Source organism: Phyllobates terribilis, unplaced genomic scaffold, assembly GCF_046119375.1.
Source record: "Phyllobates terribilis strain yellow unplaced genomic scaffold, ASM4611937v1 Scaffold_13__5_contigs__length_258822181, whole genome shotgun sequence".
Classification (NCBI taxonomy): Eukaryota; Metazoa; Chordata; class Amphibia; order Anura; family Dendrobatidae; genus Phyllobates; species Phyllobates terribilis.
Genome location: NW_027362773.1, coordinates 160,345,803 through 160,360,750, shown reverse-complemented (window position 1 = coordinate 160,360,750; position 14,948 = coordinate 160,345,803). Strand labels below are relative to the sequence as shown.

The 14,948-nt window shown below is 50.0% G+C and overlaps 1 protein-coding gene across 1 annotated transcript in view; it reads right to left on the bottom strand.

Moving 5' to 3' along the window:
• Window positions 1-10,460: 10,460 nt before the first annotated feature.
• Window positions 10,461-14,948, bottom strand: part of ZNF408 (zinc finger protein 408) — an 8,689-nt gene continuing 4,201 nt past the window's right edge. The window contains exons 2-5 of the mRNA XM_073658873.1: window positions 14,187-14,385; window positions 14,059-14,105; window positions 12,993-13,462; window positions 10,461-12,040 (exon numbers count right to left, since the gene is read on the bottom strand). Of these exons, the coding sequence (XP_073514974.1) occupies window positions 10,500-12,040; window positions 12,993-13,462; window positions 14,059-14,105; window positions 14,187-14,381 (2,253 nt within the window). The 5' untranslated portion in view covers window positions 14,382-14,385 and the 3' untranslated portion in view covers window positions 10,461-10,499. The remainder of the gene's footprint in view (window positions 12,041-12,992; window positions 13,463-14,058; window positions 14,106-14,186; window positions 14,386-14,948) is intronic.

Genomic DNA, 14,948 nt, shown 5'->3' with positions numbered 1-14,948 from the left:
AGGGAAACAAAAGGCCTTTAAAAGCCAAACAGTGCAAAATATCTAACTCTCTAACTCACGTCTCCCTCTTTCTGACCACAACCTACTTACATTCTCTGCCCTCTCCTCCCCAGGGTCCACAATCCCCACTTCACAAACTTGCACACTCTGGCGGAAATCTCAAACACCTTGACCTACACTCACTCTCTGAATCCCTTCTCCCTCTTACAGACATAAGTCCACTTTCTATAACACCACAACAGCTGCAGCTCTTGATTCGGTCGCCCCTCTGAAACATACCAAAGCTCGCCCACTCAATAGGCAACCCTGGCACACAAACCTGACTAAAGAACTGCGAAGGACCTCCAAGGTTGCTGAGCGGAGATGGAAAAAAATCCCACTCCAATGAACACTTCATCGCATTCAAACAGTCTCTCACTACTTTTAAGTCCACACTCACAGAAGCAAAACAAACCTACTTCTCATCTCTCATATCCCCCCTGTCTCACAACCCCAAACAGCTATTCAACACTTTCAATTCTCTCCTCCATCCCCCAGCGCCTCCTCCCTCTCCTCTCATCTCAGCTGAAGACTTTGCCTCATTCTTCAAGCAGAAGATTGACACCATCAGAAAAACCTTTCGCCTAAAGTCCCCATAGCCCCTCCTCATATTTACTCAACCTTCCTTCTCCAAAACAAACTCTCCAAATCACACCTCACCACCTGCGAACTTGACCCAATCCCGTCCCACCTCATCAAACATGCCTCAATCACACCCATCCTCAAAAAGCCCTCCCTTGACCCATCCTCTGTGTCTAGCTATCGCCCCATATCACTTCTCCCCTATGCCTCAAAACTACTGGAACAACATGTCCATCTTGAACTGTCCTCCCACCTCTCCTCCTGCTCCCTCTTCGATCGCTTACAATCTGGCTTCCGACCGTATCACTCAACTGAAACTGCCCTGACTAAAGTCACCAACGACCTACTAACCGCCAACATCCAAGCGACACTACTCCGTCCTCCTACTCCTGGACCTGTCATCTGCCTTTGACACAGTGGACCATTCCCTCTTCCTAATCTCCAGTTCAAAACCCTAACCATGGCATACAAAGTCATCCACAACCTGCCTCAACACATCTGTGACCTAGTCTCCCGGTACTTACCTGCACGCAACCTCCGATCCTCACAAGATCTGCTCTAACCCCCTCTTATCTCCTCTTCCCACAATCGCATACAAGATTTCTCCGGTGCATCCCCCCTACTCTGGAACTCTCTACCCCAACACATCAGACTCTCGCCTACAATAGAAACCTTCAAAAGGAACCTGAAGACCCACCTCTGCAGTAACCACCGCTCCACCATACCGCTGCACGACCAGCTGTACCCTCACCTACTGTATCCTCACCCATCCCCTGTAGACTGTGAGCCCTCGCGGGCAGGGTCCTCGCTCCTCCTGTATCAGTCGCTGACTTGTTTTGTTCAAGATTATTGTAATTGTTTGTGCTTTGTATACCCCTATCACATGTAAAGCGCCATGGAATAAATGGCGCTATAATAATAATAAAAATATTTAATGAAATGCAATTGCAAAAAAATAAAATAAAATTTGGCCAAAATACATGGATTTAAGGAAAACGAAAACACCTGTTCCTTAAGGTGAACAACAGCTTTAAGGACTGAGGCAAAAGTATGAGGACAACTGATTGGTGATGATAGATCGGTCCTCATATTGCCGGCAGCACATCCACCATTTACATGGGTAGATCTGGTGCCAACAACAATCGTAGACAAGAATCAGCCAAACAATGAGCATTTACTTGCTGATCGATGGCGTGTTCACAAGGGACTATAATCGGCATCGATCGCTCGTGGCCGCTTGTTCAGTTGGTTATCGGTCCATATAAAGAGAACAACACGGGAGAAATACTCAAAGAGTCACATTAAGCCAAACACGACCACTCACCAAGAGAAAGGCGAGACCTCTAGGGAGAGTAGGCTTTCTCCTGAGTAATCGATGGGCCAAAACGGCACCAAAAGCTTGGCACAAAATTTCTGGTGCAAAGCAAGTAAAATGTGTAGGTGTTGTGGCAGCAGCAGGGGAACTTGCTGCCACATTGGAACCACCCATAGCACCGTAACAGAGGCCAGCCTCACACTAGCCTTATGTAGGAAAAGGGACACCGTGACCAGCAACATTGAGGCTGCCAGTGTTATGAGAGCGGTATGGCTGGCACTGCTATGGGAGCAATATGGCTGGCACTGCTATGGGAGCAATGTGGCTGGCACTGGTGTAGGAGCAATGTGGCTGGCACTGCTATGGGAGCAATGTGGCTGGCACTGGTGTAGGAGCAATGTGGCTGGCACTGCTATGGGAGCAATATGGCTGGCACTGGTATGGGAGCAATATGGCTGGCACTGCTATGGGAGCAATATGGCTGGCACTGCTAAGGGAGCAATATGGCTGGCACTGCTATGGGAGCAATATGGCTGGCACTGCTAAGGGAGCAATATGGCTGGCACTGGTATGAGAGCAATGTGGCTGGCACTGCTGTGGGAGCAATATGGCTGGCACTGGTATGGGAGCAATGTGTCTGGCACTGGTATGGGAGCAATGTGGCTGACACTGCTATGGGAGCAATGTGGCTGACACTGCTATGGGAGCAATGTGGCTGACACTGCTATGGGAGCAATGTGGCTGACACTGCTATGGGAGCAATGTGGCTGACACTGCTATGGGAGCAATGTGGCTGGCGCTGCTATGGGAGCAATGTGGCTGACACTGCTATGGGAGCAATGTGGCTGACACTGCTATTATTATTATTTATTATTATAGCGCCATTTATTCCATGGCGCTTTACATGTGATAGGGATATACATAACAAAAGCATTTACATAATCTTAACAAAACGAGTCAGCGACTGGTACAGGAGGAGCGAGGACCCTGCCCGCGAGGGCTCACATTCTAGAAGGGATGGGTGAGGATACAGTAGGTGAGGGTAGAGCTGGTCGTGCAGTGGTGTTTACTGCAGGTTGTAGGCTTGTCGGAAGAGGTAGGTCTTCAGGTTCCTTTTGAAGGTTTCCACGGTCGGCGAGAGTCTGATATGTTGGGGTAGAGAGTTCCAGAGTAGGGGGGAAGCACGGGAGAAATCTTGTATACGATTGTGGGAGGAGGAGATAAGAGGGGAGTAGAGAAGGAGATCTTGTGAGGATCGGAGGTTGCGTGCAGGTAAGTACCGGGAGACTAGGTCACAGATGTATGGAGGGGACAGGTTGTGAATGGCTTTGTATGCCATGGTTAGGGTTTTGAACTGAATTCTCTGGGCAATGGGGAGCCAGTGAAGGGATTGACAGAGAGGAGAGGCCGGGGAATAGCGGGGGGACAGGTGGATTAGTCGAGCAGCAGAGTTTAGGATAGATTGGAGGGGTGCGAGAGTGTTAGAGGGGCCACAGAGCAGGAGGTTGCAGTAGTCAAGGCGGGAGATGATGAGGGCGTGCACTAGTGTTTTTGCAGAGTCTTTGCTGAGGAATGCACGGATCCGGGAGATGTTTTTGAGTTGGAGTCGGCAGGAGGTGGAAAGGGCTTAGATATGTGGCTTGAAGGAGAGATCAGAGTCCAGGGTTACTCCAAGGCAGCGAGCTTGTGGGACTGGGGAAAGTGAACAGCCATTGACGTTGATGGATAGGTCGCATGGGGGATGAGAATGAGAGGGTGGAAAGATGATGAACTCTGTTTTATCCATGTTGAGTTTTAGAAATCTGTCGGAGAAGAAGGATGAGATGGTGGACAGACATTGTGGGACTCTGGATAGTAAGGAGGTGATATCGGGTCCAGAGAGGTAGATCTGTGTCATCAGCATAGAGGTGATACTGAAAACCGTGAGACTCTATGAGCTGTCCCAGGCCAAAGGTGTAGATGGAGAAGAGCAGAGGTCCTAGGACTGAACCTTGGGGGACACCGACAGATAGGGGGCGAGATGAGGAGGTGGTGCGTGAGTGGGAGACGCTGAATGTCCTGTCTGTTAAGTATGAGGAGATCCAAGATAGAGCCAAGTCCGTGATGCCGAGAGATGAGAGAGTCTGGAGTAAGAGGGGATGGTCCACTGTGTCAAAGGCAGATGACAGGTCCAGAAGGAGGAGGACAGAGTAGTGTCGCTTGGATTTGGCATTTAGTAGGTTGTTGGTGACTTTGGTCAGGGCAGTTTCAGTAGAATGGTGCGGTCGGAAGCCAGATTGCAGGCGGTCGAAGAGGGAGCAGGAGGAGAGGTGGGAGGACAGTTCAAGGTGGACATGTTGTTCTAGAAGTTTTGAGGCAAAGGGGAGGAGTGATATGGGGCGGTAGCTAGTCAGAGAGGAAGGGTCAAGGGAGGACTTTTTGAGGATGGGTGTGATTACGGCATGTTTGAAACATGAGGGGAATACTCCGGTTGTTAGTGACAGATTGAAGAGGTGGCCTAGGGCTGGGATGAAGACTGTGGTAAGGTTAGGGATGAGGTGGGATGGGATTGGGTCAAGTTCGCAGGTGGTGAGGTGCAGGGGCGGAACTACCGCCCGTGCAGCCGGTTCATTGAACGGGGGCCCCGAGGGAGAGGGGGCCCCTTCAGCCTCCAGCAGGGCCGCCATCAGGGCATGACTGCCCTGACTCCAGTATGGGGCCCGGCCGGTAGGGGCCCCCTCGGAGCCCCATTGGGGGCCCCCCTCTTGTGCGTCTCTCTCCTCATGGGGCCCCCGGCCCCATGCTAAGCGCCGGGGCCGGAACATCTCAGCGCTGCGCTGCTGCGGCAGCGCTTTCATGATTCCCCTGACTTCCGGTCATGTGACGGCACCGTCACATGACCGGAAGTCAGGAGAACCTGGTGTCATCGATTTGGACGAGCGCCAGGATTCTGCAGGGATCGCATGGGGGTAAGTATAACAAGTTTTTTTTTTTTTTTAAATACAATTTACTAGGAGTGGGGGGAATGGGAGGTGCACATGTGGGGGAGGGGGATGAGAGAGGTGCACATGTGGGGGAGGGGGATGAGAGAGGTGCACATGTGGGGGAGGGGGATGAGAGATGTGCACATGGGGGGGATGAGAGAGGGGCACATGTGGGGGAGGGGGATGAGAGAGGGGCACATGTGGGGGAGGGGGATGAGAGAGGGGCACATGGGGGGGTGAGAGCTGCACATGGGGGAATTGGGAGAAAATGAGCTGCACATGGGGGAATTGGGAGTAGGGGGATAATGAGCTGCACATAATGAATGTGGGGTGGGGGACAGTAAATGATAAATGATGATGGGGTGGGGAGAGCAGGACATGATATAATGAATTGGGGCAGGGGGTGCATGTAAATAATGAATGCGGGGAGCAGGAAGTATAGAGTAGGGGGCGTTGCGGATGCAGGAGTGTAACTGGTAACAAATTGGCGGAAAGAGTAGAGGTTCTAATTAAATTATATATTAAGTGCCTATTTACAGTTAATGGGGGCACCGTGGTGGATTACAATTTATATTTGGAATGGTAGGTTGTATAATAACTAACCATATATTGATGGTGGATACACGTCTGTATTCAGCTGCGTAATGTAGAAGTTGGGGAATGTGCTCTAGATAACTGTGTTATTTTATGCAGAGACGAGTCCTGGCTGGAAGACGTAATGGCGGTCTGTGCTGGATGAAGGAGAAAAGCGTAGCTGAAGGACTTCACCTAGAGACGTCACCAGTGAGTCAGTGTATTACATGTACACTTACACTATATACTATGTACCGGGCTCCTGTGTATAATGTCACTGGTGATCACTGTATTACCTGTACACTGACACTATATACAGAGCTCCTGTGTATAATGTCACTGGTGATCACTGTATTACCTGTACACTGACACTATATACAGAGCTCCTGTGTATAATGTCACTGGTGATCACTAGATTACCTGGACACTTACATTATACATACCATGTATAGAGCTCCCGTGCATAATGACACTTATGGTAATATTAGTAATGTGGTGGTAATATTAGTAATGTGGTGGTAATATGTGGTCTGGTCATGGTGTGGCAGTTTTTCCCCCTTCTGTGTGGTATTATTCGGTCACTATGTTGTGGTAATATGTGGTCTGGTCATGGTGTGGCGGTATTCCCTGTATGTGGTATTATTGGTCATTTTAAAAAAAAATGTATATGACACATTCCCTTAAAGAAAACTAAATAAAAATATATCTAAAAAGAGTATTGGATATTTTAAGAAAATTTTAATAGGTTAGAGTAGGGCCCTGCCAGAAGAGTCTACCTTATCGTGGTGGCGGCTTTAAAAATCTTTTGGCCAAAACAAAAGCTGATGGCTATGCATGTGGCACCGTCTGGTGGCAGCGACGTGGACGAGCGCCAGGATTCTGCAGGGATCGCATGGGGGTAAGTATAACAAGTTTTATTTGTTTTAAATACAAGTAGTTAACTAGGAGTGGGGGGGATGAGAGATGCACATGGGGGGGGATGAGAGATGCACATGGGGGGGATGAGAGATGCACATGGGGGGGGTTGAGAGATGCACATGGGGGGGGTTGAGAGCTGCACATGGGGGGGATGAGAGCTGCACATGGGGGGGATGAGAGCTGCACATGGGGGGGATGAGAGCTGCACATGGGGGGGCGAGAGATGCACATGGGGGGGGGTTATGTTTAGATAACTTTGTTGCCTTATGAAGCGCAGGGGGGGGGGCCCAAAAAATTTCTTGCACAGGGGCCCACTACAGTCTGTGTCCGCCCCTGGTGAGGTGTGATTTGGAGAGTAAAGAGGAGACTTGACCTTCTGTAATGGTGGAGAAGTGGGGTTTGGAGGAGGAGGGTTGAGTAGATATGAGGAGGGGTTGTGTGGACTTTAGGCGAAAGTTTTGTCTGATGGTGTCAATCTTCTGTTTGTCGGCTGAGATGAGAGAAGAGGGAGGAGGTGCTGGGGGACGAAGGAGAGAGTTGAAAGTGTTAAATAGCTGTTTAGGGTTGTGAGATAGGGAGGATATGAGAGATGAGAAGTAGGTTTGTTTTGCTGTAGTGAGTGCAGACTTGAAATTAGTGAGGGATTGCTTGACACTGCTATGGGAGCAATGTGGCTGACGCTGCTATGGGAGCAATGTGGCTGGCACTGGTGTAGGAGCAATGTGGCTGACACTGCTATGGGAGCAATGTGGCTGACACTGCTATGGGAACAATGTGGCTGACACTGCTATGGGAGCAATATGGATGGTACTGCTATGGGAGCAATATGGCTGGCACTGCTATGGGAGCAATATGGCTGGCACTGCTATGGGAGCAATATGGCTGGCACTGCTATGGGAGCAATATGGCTGACACTGCTATGGGAGCAATATGGCTGGCACTGCTATGGGAGCAATATGGCTGACACTGCTATGGGAGCAATATGGCTGGCACTGCTATGGGAGCAATATGGATGGTACTGCTATGGGAGCAATATGGATGGTACTGCTATGGGAGCAATATGGATGGTACTGCTATGGGAGCAATATGGATGGTACTGCTATGGGAGCAATATGGATGGTACTGCTATGGGAGCAATGTGTCTGGCACTGCTATGGGAACAATATGGCTGGCACTGCTATGGGAGCAATATAGGTGGCACTGCTCTGGGAGCCATATGAGTGGCACTGCTATGGAAGCAATATGAGTGGCACTGCTCTGGGAGCAATATGAGTGGCACTGCTATGGGAGCCAAATGGGTGGCACTGCTCTGGGAGCCATATGGATGGCACTGTTATGGGAGCAATATGAGTGGCACTGCTATGGGAGCCAAATGGGTGGCACTGCTCTGGGAGCCATATGGATGGCACTGCTATGGAAGCAATATGAGTGGCACTGCTATGGAAGCAATATGAGTGGCACTGCTCTGGGAGCCATATGGGTGGCACTGTTATGGGAGCGGTATGGCTGGCACTTGTAAAGGAGCAAAAAGGTTGGCATGGTCATTTATTTTCAGGTGATCAACAGTCATATGGTCTAGTCCTGATTGAAGTATATTGGCTTATGGCACTTAATGTTATTATTTTTAGGCTCCCTTTGCATAGACATTAGTAATTATGTATCTCAATAATGAGAAGCACATGACAAAAAAAAACATTTTTTTGGAGATGGGACCTAGGGGTCATAACACGACCTGTGAATGACATCCAGGCAAGCCCTTGTGTGGCTCCTTGGTGAAGATAAACCCTAGGCTCAGACTACATTATAGGGGGACGAGACTTTCCACTAATGACCCAAGAGGTCGGTGCGCCCGTTAGGATATAGGCTGCTGTAAAGTTAGGTCCGGTAGGTCTGCGGGGACCGGGTCCAGAAAGAAAATAGGATTACAGTGCGCTCCGTGTAGTGAGGCCCCTTTAAGCCTAACTGTCAGTTTAGAATGTTTACAAAAATATTTTTCAAAAGTTTTATACAAAGTAAGTGACAAAACCAGGAGGAATAAGGAATTCTGGAGACCTCGCAATTAATAAAACTGCCCCATACTCGCACCGCCGATCCTCAATGTCACCGACTGAAGAAATGTAATCAAAAAAGTTTCAAAATGTCTGCGATTGGATTGTAAAGTTTTGCTTCGGTCCTTCCATGTCTCACTGAATAAATATTTATTGTAGGACAAGAGGGAACGGACAGGTGGGACAGAGGTCCAAAGAGCAGGGTCAGGACTGAGCCGGAGCAGAGGGCAGGACTGGGGGGTGGGTGTTTACGGGACCCGAATGTTGAAAGATTGTGCACATACTAAATATTGCGCGACTGCTCCTATAAACAGGGAGGCATCTTAGGTCTCGCAGGGAGAAATGATTCATTTTTTTTATTTTGTTTTCAGTCCCCACATACTTCAGTGTTGCAGAATATAGTAAAAATCACAATTCTGTAAGAAGCTCAATCTATGGCTGGGTTTCATAGAAACACCAAATCGGGGGTGACGGGGGGCATTCAGCACCCCATGGCAAACCAACAGCACCCTGTGATTGCGTTGCGGGGGAGGATAAAGCCCCCGAGCCCATTCCATACACCTACACTGTAATACATCAAGAAACTATAGCCAATTCTCATACTCTTCCTCTTTATCATTCTGCCAATACTATGAGTGCTGGAACATCCTTTCCCTAAGTTTCCAGCACGCATTGCTCCTAACATTATCTTTCCTGCCCTGAACTGAACGTCTCTTCTGGAAATGTAGTTTAGCTATACATTACATTACCAGCAGCCACTGGGGGGTGGGGGGGGGGGGGCAGGCCGGGTTTGCGCCAGAGTGGGAGCTACTTTTAATTAGCAGCAGTAAGAAAAGGCTGCGTTCATGGGAAAGGTAACAGCATCAGGAGGCAGCTCGTACAGGAGGCATCATCACCTCTACCTACACAAATACCGCTCCGCTACCCCCAGATTCTTCTCAATCACGGGAGGACGTTATCGGGGGCCTCATTCATTATAACGGTAGAAACCAACCCGAGCTCGGCTTTCATTCTCCTTCAGCTGAGATCATTAGTAATAGAACCCGCAACATAACGAGTGGTGAATGCAACGAGGGGCTTATTATAATGATACGACTGTCCCGCAGAACATATGACGTCCACCAGAGGGAGCCGGGCAAAGCACCTGTACGTGCAGTAGGACATTTCTATATACATTATATATATTTCTGCTCACAAATGACCAATCAGTGCGAACAGTGACTCCACCAACTGATGAAGGTACCTCACATACACATCTGGACTCTGGGGGGCACTGCTACTTATCAGAAAAGTTCGGGCAATGGGCAACCAGCAGAGAAATGTGCTTCTTCCTGACACTTGATGACTGCGCACATGTCACAGTGGTGATAAATTGGGCACTGATCAGGTATTCAGGGGGCAATCTTCACAATGAAGACTCCACTGATGCCATATTCCGTGATGGGAGAGAGCAGTAATCACGTGCGACCTCAATAGAAAGTGAATGGAGCATTGGTGGCCCATGAACACTACTGCTCCACTTACACTGACCAGCACGGTCCTGTAATAGGAGCCTTCGGGGTATAACCTCCGGCCCCCCGCCCCTGCTGTATATCTGGCCCTAGTGTATAACCCTCACCCCCCGACCCGGTGTATACCCTCCGGCCCCCTGCCCCTGATGTCTAACCTCCCGCTTCCCACCCCCTGTGTGATGGAGCGGCCGGTGGTACGGAGCTCCCTGATACCAGCGCGGTCCGGTAGTAGGAGCCACCGGGGGAACAAGTCCGTCCATGACATTTCTCCTCCTGGATCTTCCCCATCACCTGTGAGTGATATTACTGAGAAGTGGAAGGAACCGCAGCAACTCAGCCACGAAGTGGAGACCCCGTAATATTACGGATGGAGTGGTGTAAAGCCGCCACCTCTGGACTCTGGAGGAGACGTGTTCTGTGCAGTGACGGTCTGAGATAATAGCAGTTTCCCTGCCCCACTGATTGACAAAATGAAGACAGATTTAGTCAAATTAGGAAACCAGCAAATCAGAGATGAAACACTTTATACCGGCAGTTTTGAGGGTCACACTTACACCCCTATTTCCACCACCACCTCAGCTACTGTGCTGAACTCAAGAGTCTGTGAGACTAGTAAGACGCTGGGGCTGTGCTCTTTCTGGAGGAGGCCGTCCTCATGGTCCCTAATGGTCGCTATGGTCTCTGATATGATGGGGAGTAATGGACCGGGGGAGTTTCCCAGCTCAGAGGTGTCTGCGCAGCCAGCAACCAATATCTTTTCTGAGCTGTCATCCACCTGCACCAGCAGCAGCGTGTGCCCCGGCTCAGCGTCCTCCATTGCTACCTCTCTGGCACCCACAGCTACAGACTTCTGCCCTTCGTCTCTGTGGCTGTGAAGATGACGGTTCAGACTTTGCTGAAAAGAGTAGCCCATCCCGCACACATGGCAGCGGTACGGCTTCTCCTCCAGATGGGATTTAAGATGCCGCCGGAGCTTGGTTGCTTGTGGGTAGGATTTGCCGCAATACTTGCAGAGGAATGGGCGATCGCCTGTGTGTAGTCGCTCATGGACGCGTAAAGTGTGAGGGTCTTTTAATGCTTTGCCGCAGACGGTACACAGATGCATTTCCCCAGTGTGTGCGATTAAATGTCGCTTCAGTTCTGGCTGCTGCGGGAAGCCGTCTCCGCAGTACTGGCATTTATAAGGCCTCTCACCGGTGTGCAGCCGCTGGTGGATCCGCAGACTTCCTCTGTGGCGGAAAGTGCCGCCGCACTCTGTGCACGTGTACGGCTTCTCCCCTGTGTGTATAAGCATGTGGTTACGCAGCGAGCAGACGTTGGCCAGCTGCTTATCACAGACGCCGCACTGCAGGAGAGCCTTCGCCTCGCTGCTCCGGGGCGTGCAGTATTTCTTGCGGTGAACGCGTAAGGTTGGTCGTCGGGCAAAGCTCTTTCCGCAGTCCTCGCAGCAGTAAGGGCGCTGCCCCGTGTGCAGCACAGAGTGCTCCTTCAGGTCGCGCTGGGTGCCATATGCTTTATCACACTGGGGACACTTAAAGGGACGCAGGCCTTGGTGACCCAGTAAGTGCGCCTTGTAGCTCTCCTCGGAGCAGTACGCCTTCCCGCACTCCGGGCACAGGAACGGTTTGAGTCCGGTGTGGGTGAAGCTGTGTCTCTTCAGATGACCCAGTTGGAAGAAACTTTTGCTGCAATCTTTACAATGAAATTTGCGTTTCGATGGGTCTTCCGCCTTGGTCCCTTTAGTCTTTGTCCCCTTCCTGGCATTTTCTGGGTGATCGGTGTGTTCCTCCAGTCGGGGCACCTTACCTCGGCCTTCATTGCTTTCTCCTGGAGTCTCAGGACATTTCACCTTGGAGTTTCTCCTATCCTGGTGACTGGACAGTCTTGCATCTTGGACCTCTGTCTCGTCACCTTTCAACTTACTCGTTTCTCCAGGTAAATGCCCCACGCTGCAGAGTTCATCATTGCTCTCGTGAACCTGCCTGGTCGCAGCTGCAGGAACATCGGATGGTACTGAGACATTTTGGGACCTTGCATTACTGGGCTTGTCAGACGTCATCTCCTTTACACACCTCACGTCTTCTGAAGAACCTATAAAGTAGAAAAATACATTAATATAGGTCAGCAGTGATCATGTGCTGAATGCCACATATATGGCGACATCTGCTGTACAATCCCGGTGCTTGGCACTAACTCCATACATACCAGCAGCTTATTGCACAGTATGAGAACGGCACAAGCTCAGGTGCTGTATATTACACTCTTTTGCAACAGGCGGCATTGAACAGAGCTCCTATTGTGGCTACTAAAACCCTTAGGCTATGTGCCCACGATGCAGAAAATTTCCGCAGCGTTTCTGCATGTCCTTGGCAGTAAAAACACAGATTTTACATGCGTTTAAGCATTTTTGCAGCGTTTTTACATGTGGATTTGACTTGCGTTTTTCAAATGTATTGAGTAGTCAAATCCGCACAAAATAATGGACATGCTGTGGATTTTTCCGCCAGAAAATCCGCTGCAGAAAATTCCGCAGCATGTGCACAGAACATGAGGGTTTTCATTGGGGACAATGGGGCACGTATTACCAAGCATTTTTAAAGCGTTTCCGCTGCGGAAATTACGCATCAAAAACGCTTGAAAAACGCATAGCAGGCACACAGCCTTAGACCCCCCTGGTCATTAGCGCAGACGGAGGAAGGCAGCTGACAACCGTCCATGCTCATGCACATGGGTAGAACACACAGCGTAAAGAGGTATGTTGCCGATTTCACTTTCTGCAATATACTGGCTAAAAGGTGCTGCAAATCTGCTGCATTTTTTTTTATGCTACTTGTTTCGCTGCAGAAATACAGTAAAGGGATCTGTATTTTCAGCAGTTCCTTAAGAAGTATCCGCAGGACATGCAGAAAATTCTTGATATCTTGGGGTCCCACTGCTGCTGGGCCTTTAAATGAATGGAGCGAGATTGCGGCACATCACGGTGGCCTCCTCTCTCCAATAGCAGAGTATAAGTGGTAATGTATTGATAAGATCTAGGACAGACCTGCAGTTTGCGTGCGTTCAGCCTCCTCTATATTAATAGACAGCTTAGCCCCCTCTGGTTCTGGAACAAGCGGTGTCAAGACCTCTTCTTGCTCAGCGGTGACCGCTGTCGTCTCTAGCCCAGACCCTCCGACTGAGGTGCAGCACTTTGGTTGAGGAGTCGCCGTCAACTCTTCAGGTTGCTGGGATGATAAAGAACAATCTGATTTGGCCAAAACCTTCTTGGTTTCCACAGCCAGTCCGTCATTATTCGTCTCTGCTGCTAACGGCACCGAGTCATTGACAGAAGAGTCTCTCAAGGACTCTGGAGAGTGCGCAGTTCCTCCATTATCTTCATCACAGACCACGTGCTCCTCTAGGGGAAGGAGCAGCTCAGAACCTGCCGGGATCGACGCCGTGACCTGGAGATGGACAATTCCTCCAAGATTACAGAACTTCACATTTTGATTCTGGGCATTTTTCCTCACAAACCTGCAAAACACCAGAAGTCGGGAGGTCAGTGCGACCGAGTAAGACCTGGAAATCATCCCAGTGTCTGCCAGGTATCGCCTCCTCGGCCGTCCCCGTGTCTGTGCAGGTGCTGGATGTGTGAAGCTATGAGATCTGTGAGATACAGACGATCCGAGCAAGTGCCGGATACGTTGTGTCTGCACAGAAGCGTGGAAGACAATGAGAAGGCGACATGGTGTAATGAACGGAGCGCCTCCATCTTCACCGTCTGGATGCAGAGATCGAAGCGTACATGGTTTACATGGTACAGGGATGATTGTCTTTTTTCAGCCTTTCCCAATGTAATACTTTTTCAGTTTTTATCTATAAAGTGGACAGCCCCTCGAATTCAGGGACACTTAAGTGTCTGAACAGGAGCGGTGGGAAATCGGTGATGGTATCATTTTTAGAACCACTGTCATCCCTTACATTAAACCTACCAGGCTCCAGCTCAACGACCCCTGCACTAGACATGGGACAGTGGATTATTTTTTGGATGGAGTGTTCCTTTAAGCTTCTACGCAATCTAAGACACCAAGAGAAAAGTAATAGATATGTAGGTACAAAACGATCCATACCTGAGCCACCAGCCGTCCCCTGGGTGTAACGACAATGCGGGATCTTCCTATAAGGACATAAAAGGAGAGTGAATGGATGATAGTATGGACCGACGGATACTGACCGCTGCTGCCCACAGGTCACACACCTCAGCTGCTCCCAATTCTAGACCGCAGGAAGCAATGAGCGCGCCTCCAGGTAAAGCTCTGCCAACGCACCACACACCGAGTCCCTCCCGCGACAGAGAGGGACCCAGGGCCAGGCCACAGGGGAGATGGAGCAGGGCCTTATAAACGGCATCCTGTGTGCTCCCCAGAGGGGGCGAGGAGACGGCCGAACTCATAAATCTGAGGGAGAGACAACACGGATTAGAATCATGTACCACTATAATGCAGCCTCGGCACAAGGTCGTCACATGGAAGGCGGCTTCACTCACACAGGAGTCCAGGATTAGTGCATCGCTCCTATGGAAATGGGATAAATATCCACTGTGGGACAAACCCTGGAAGTCAGCATCGCCGTGAAGACCCGACCCAATGTGTCTCACCGCTGAGGGTTTGCTACAATTACATACTAGGAGATCCTCTGAGAGCCGAATAGCCTAGACCTGCAGGGGTAATCCCATCTAATGCCTGATAGACTGGGGTCCTATAACCCTGAGCCCTGACTGGTGCTGCGGCCAAGGATGCACACAGCTCTCCACTCACGTCTATGGGAGCTCTGCAAACAGCCGAGCAAAACGAGCAAAGACGTGAGAAGGGATAAGCTGCGAGCGAGCGGTGAAATGAGAAGAGCGCTGCAGAACGTCGGGCGGTGGGAGCAGAGGAGATTTATAAAGGTTTTAAGAGAAAACAAACAGAATAATTTGTGTTTTCATCATTTAGGAGGAAAAAAGAGGATAAACCGAGGA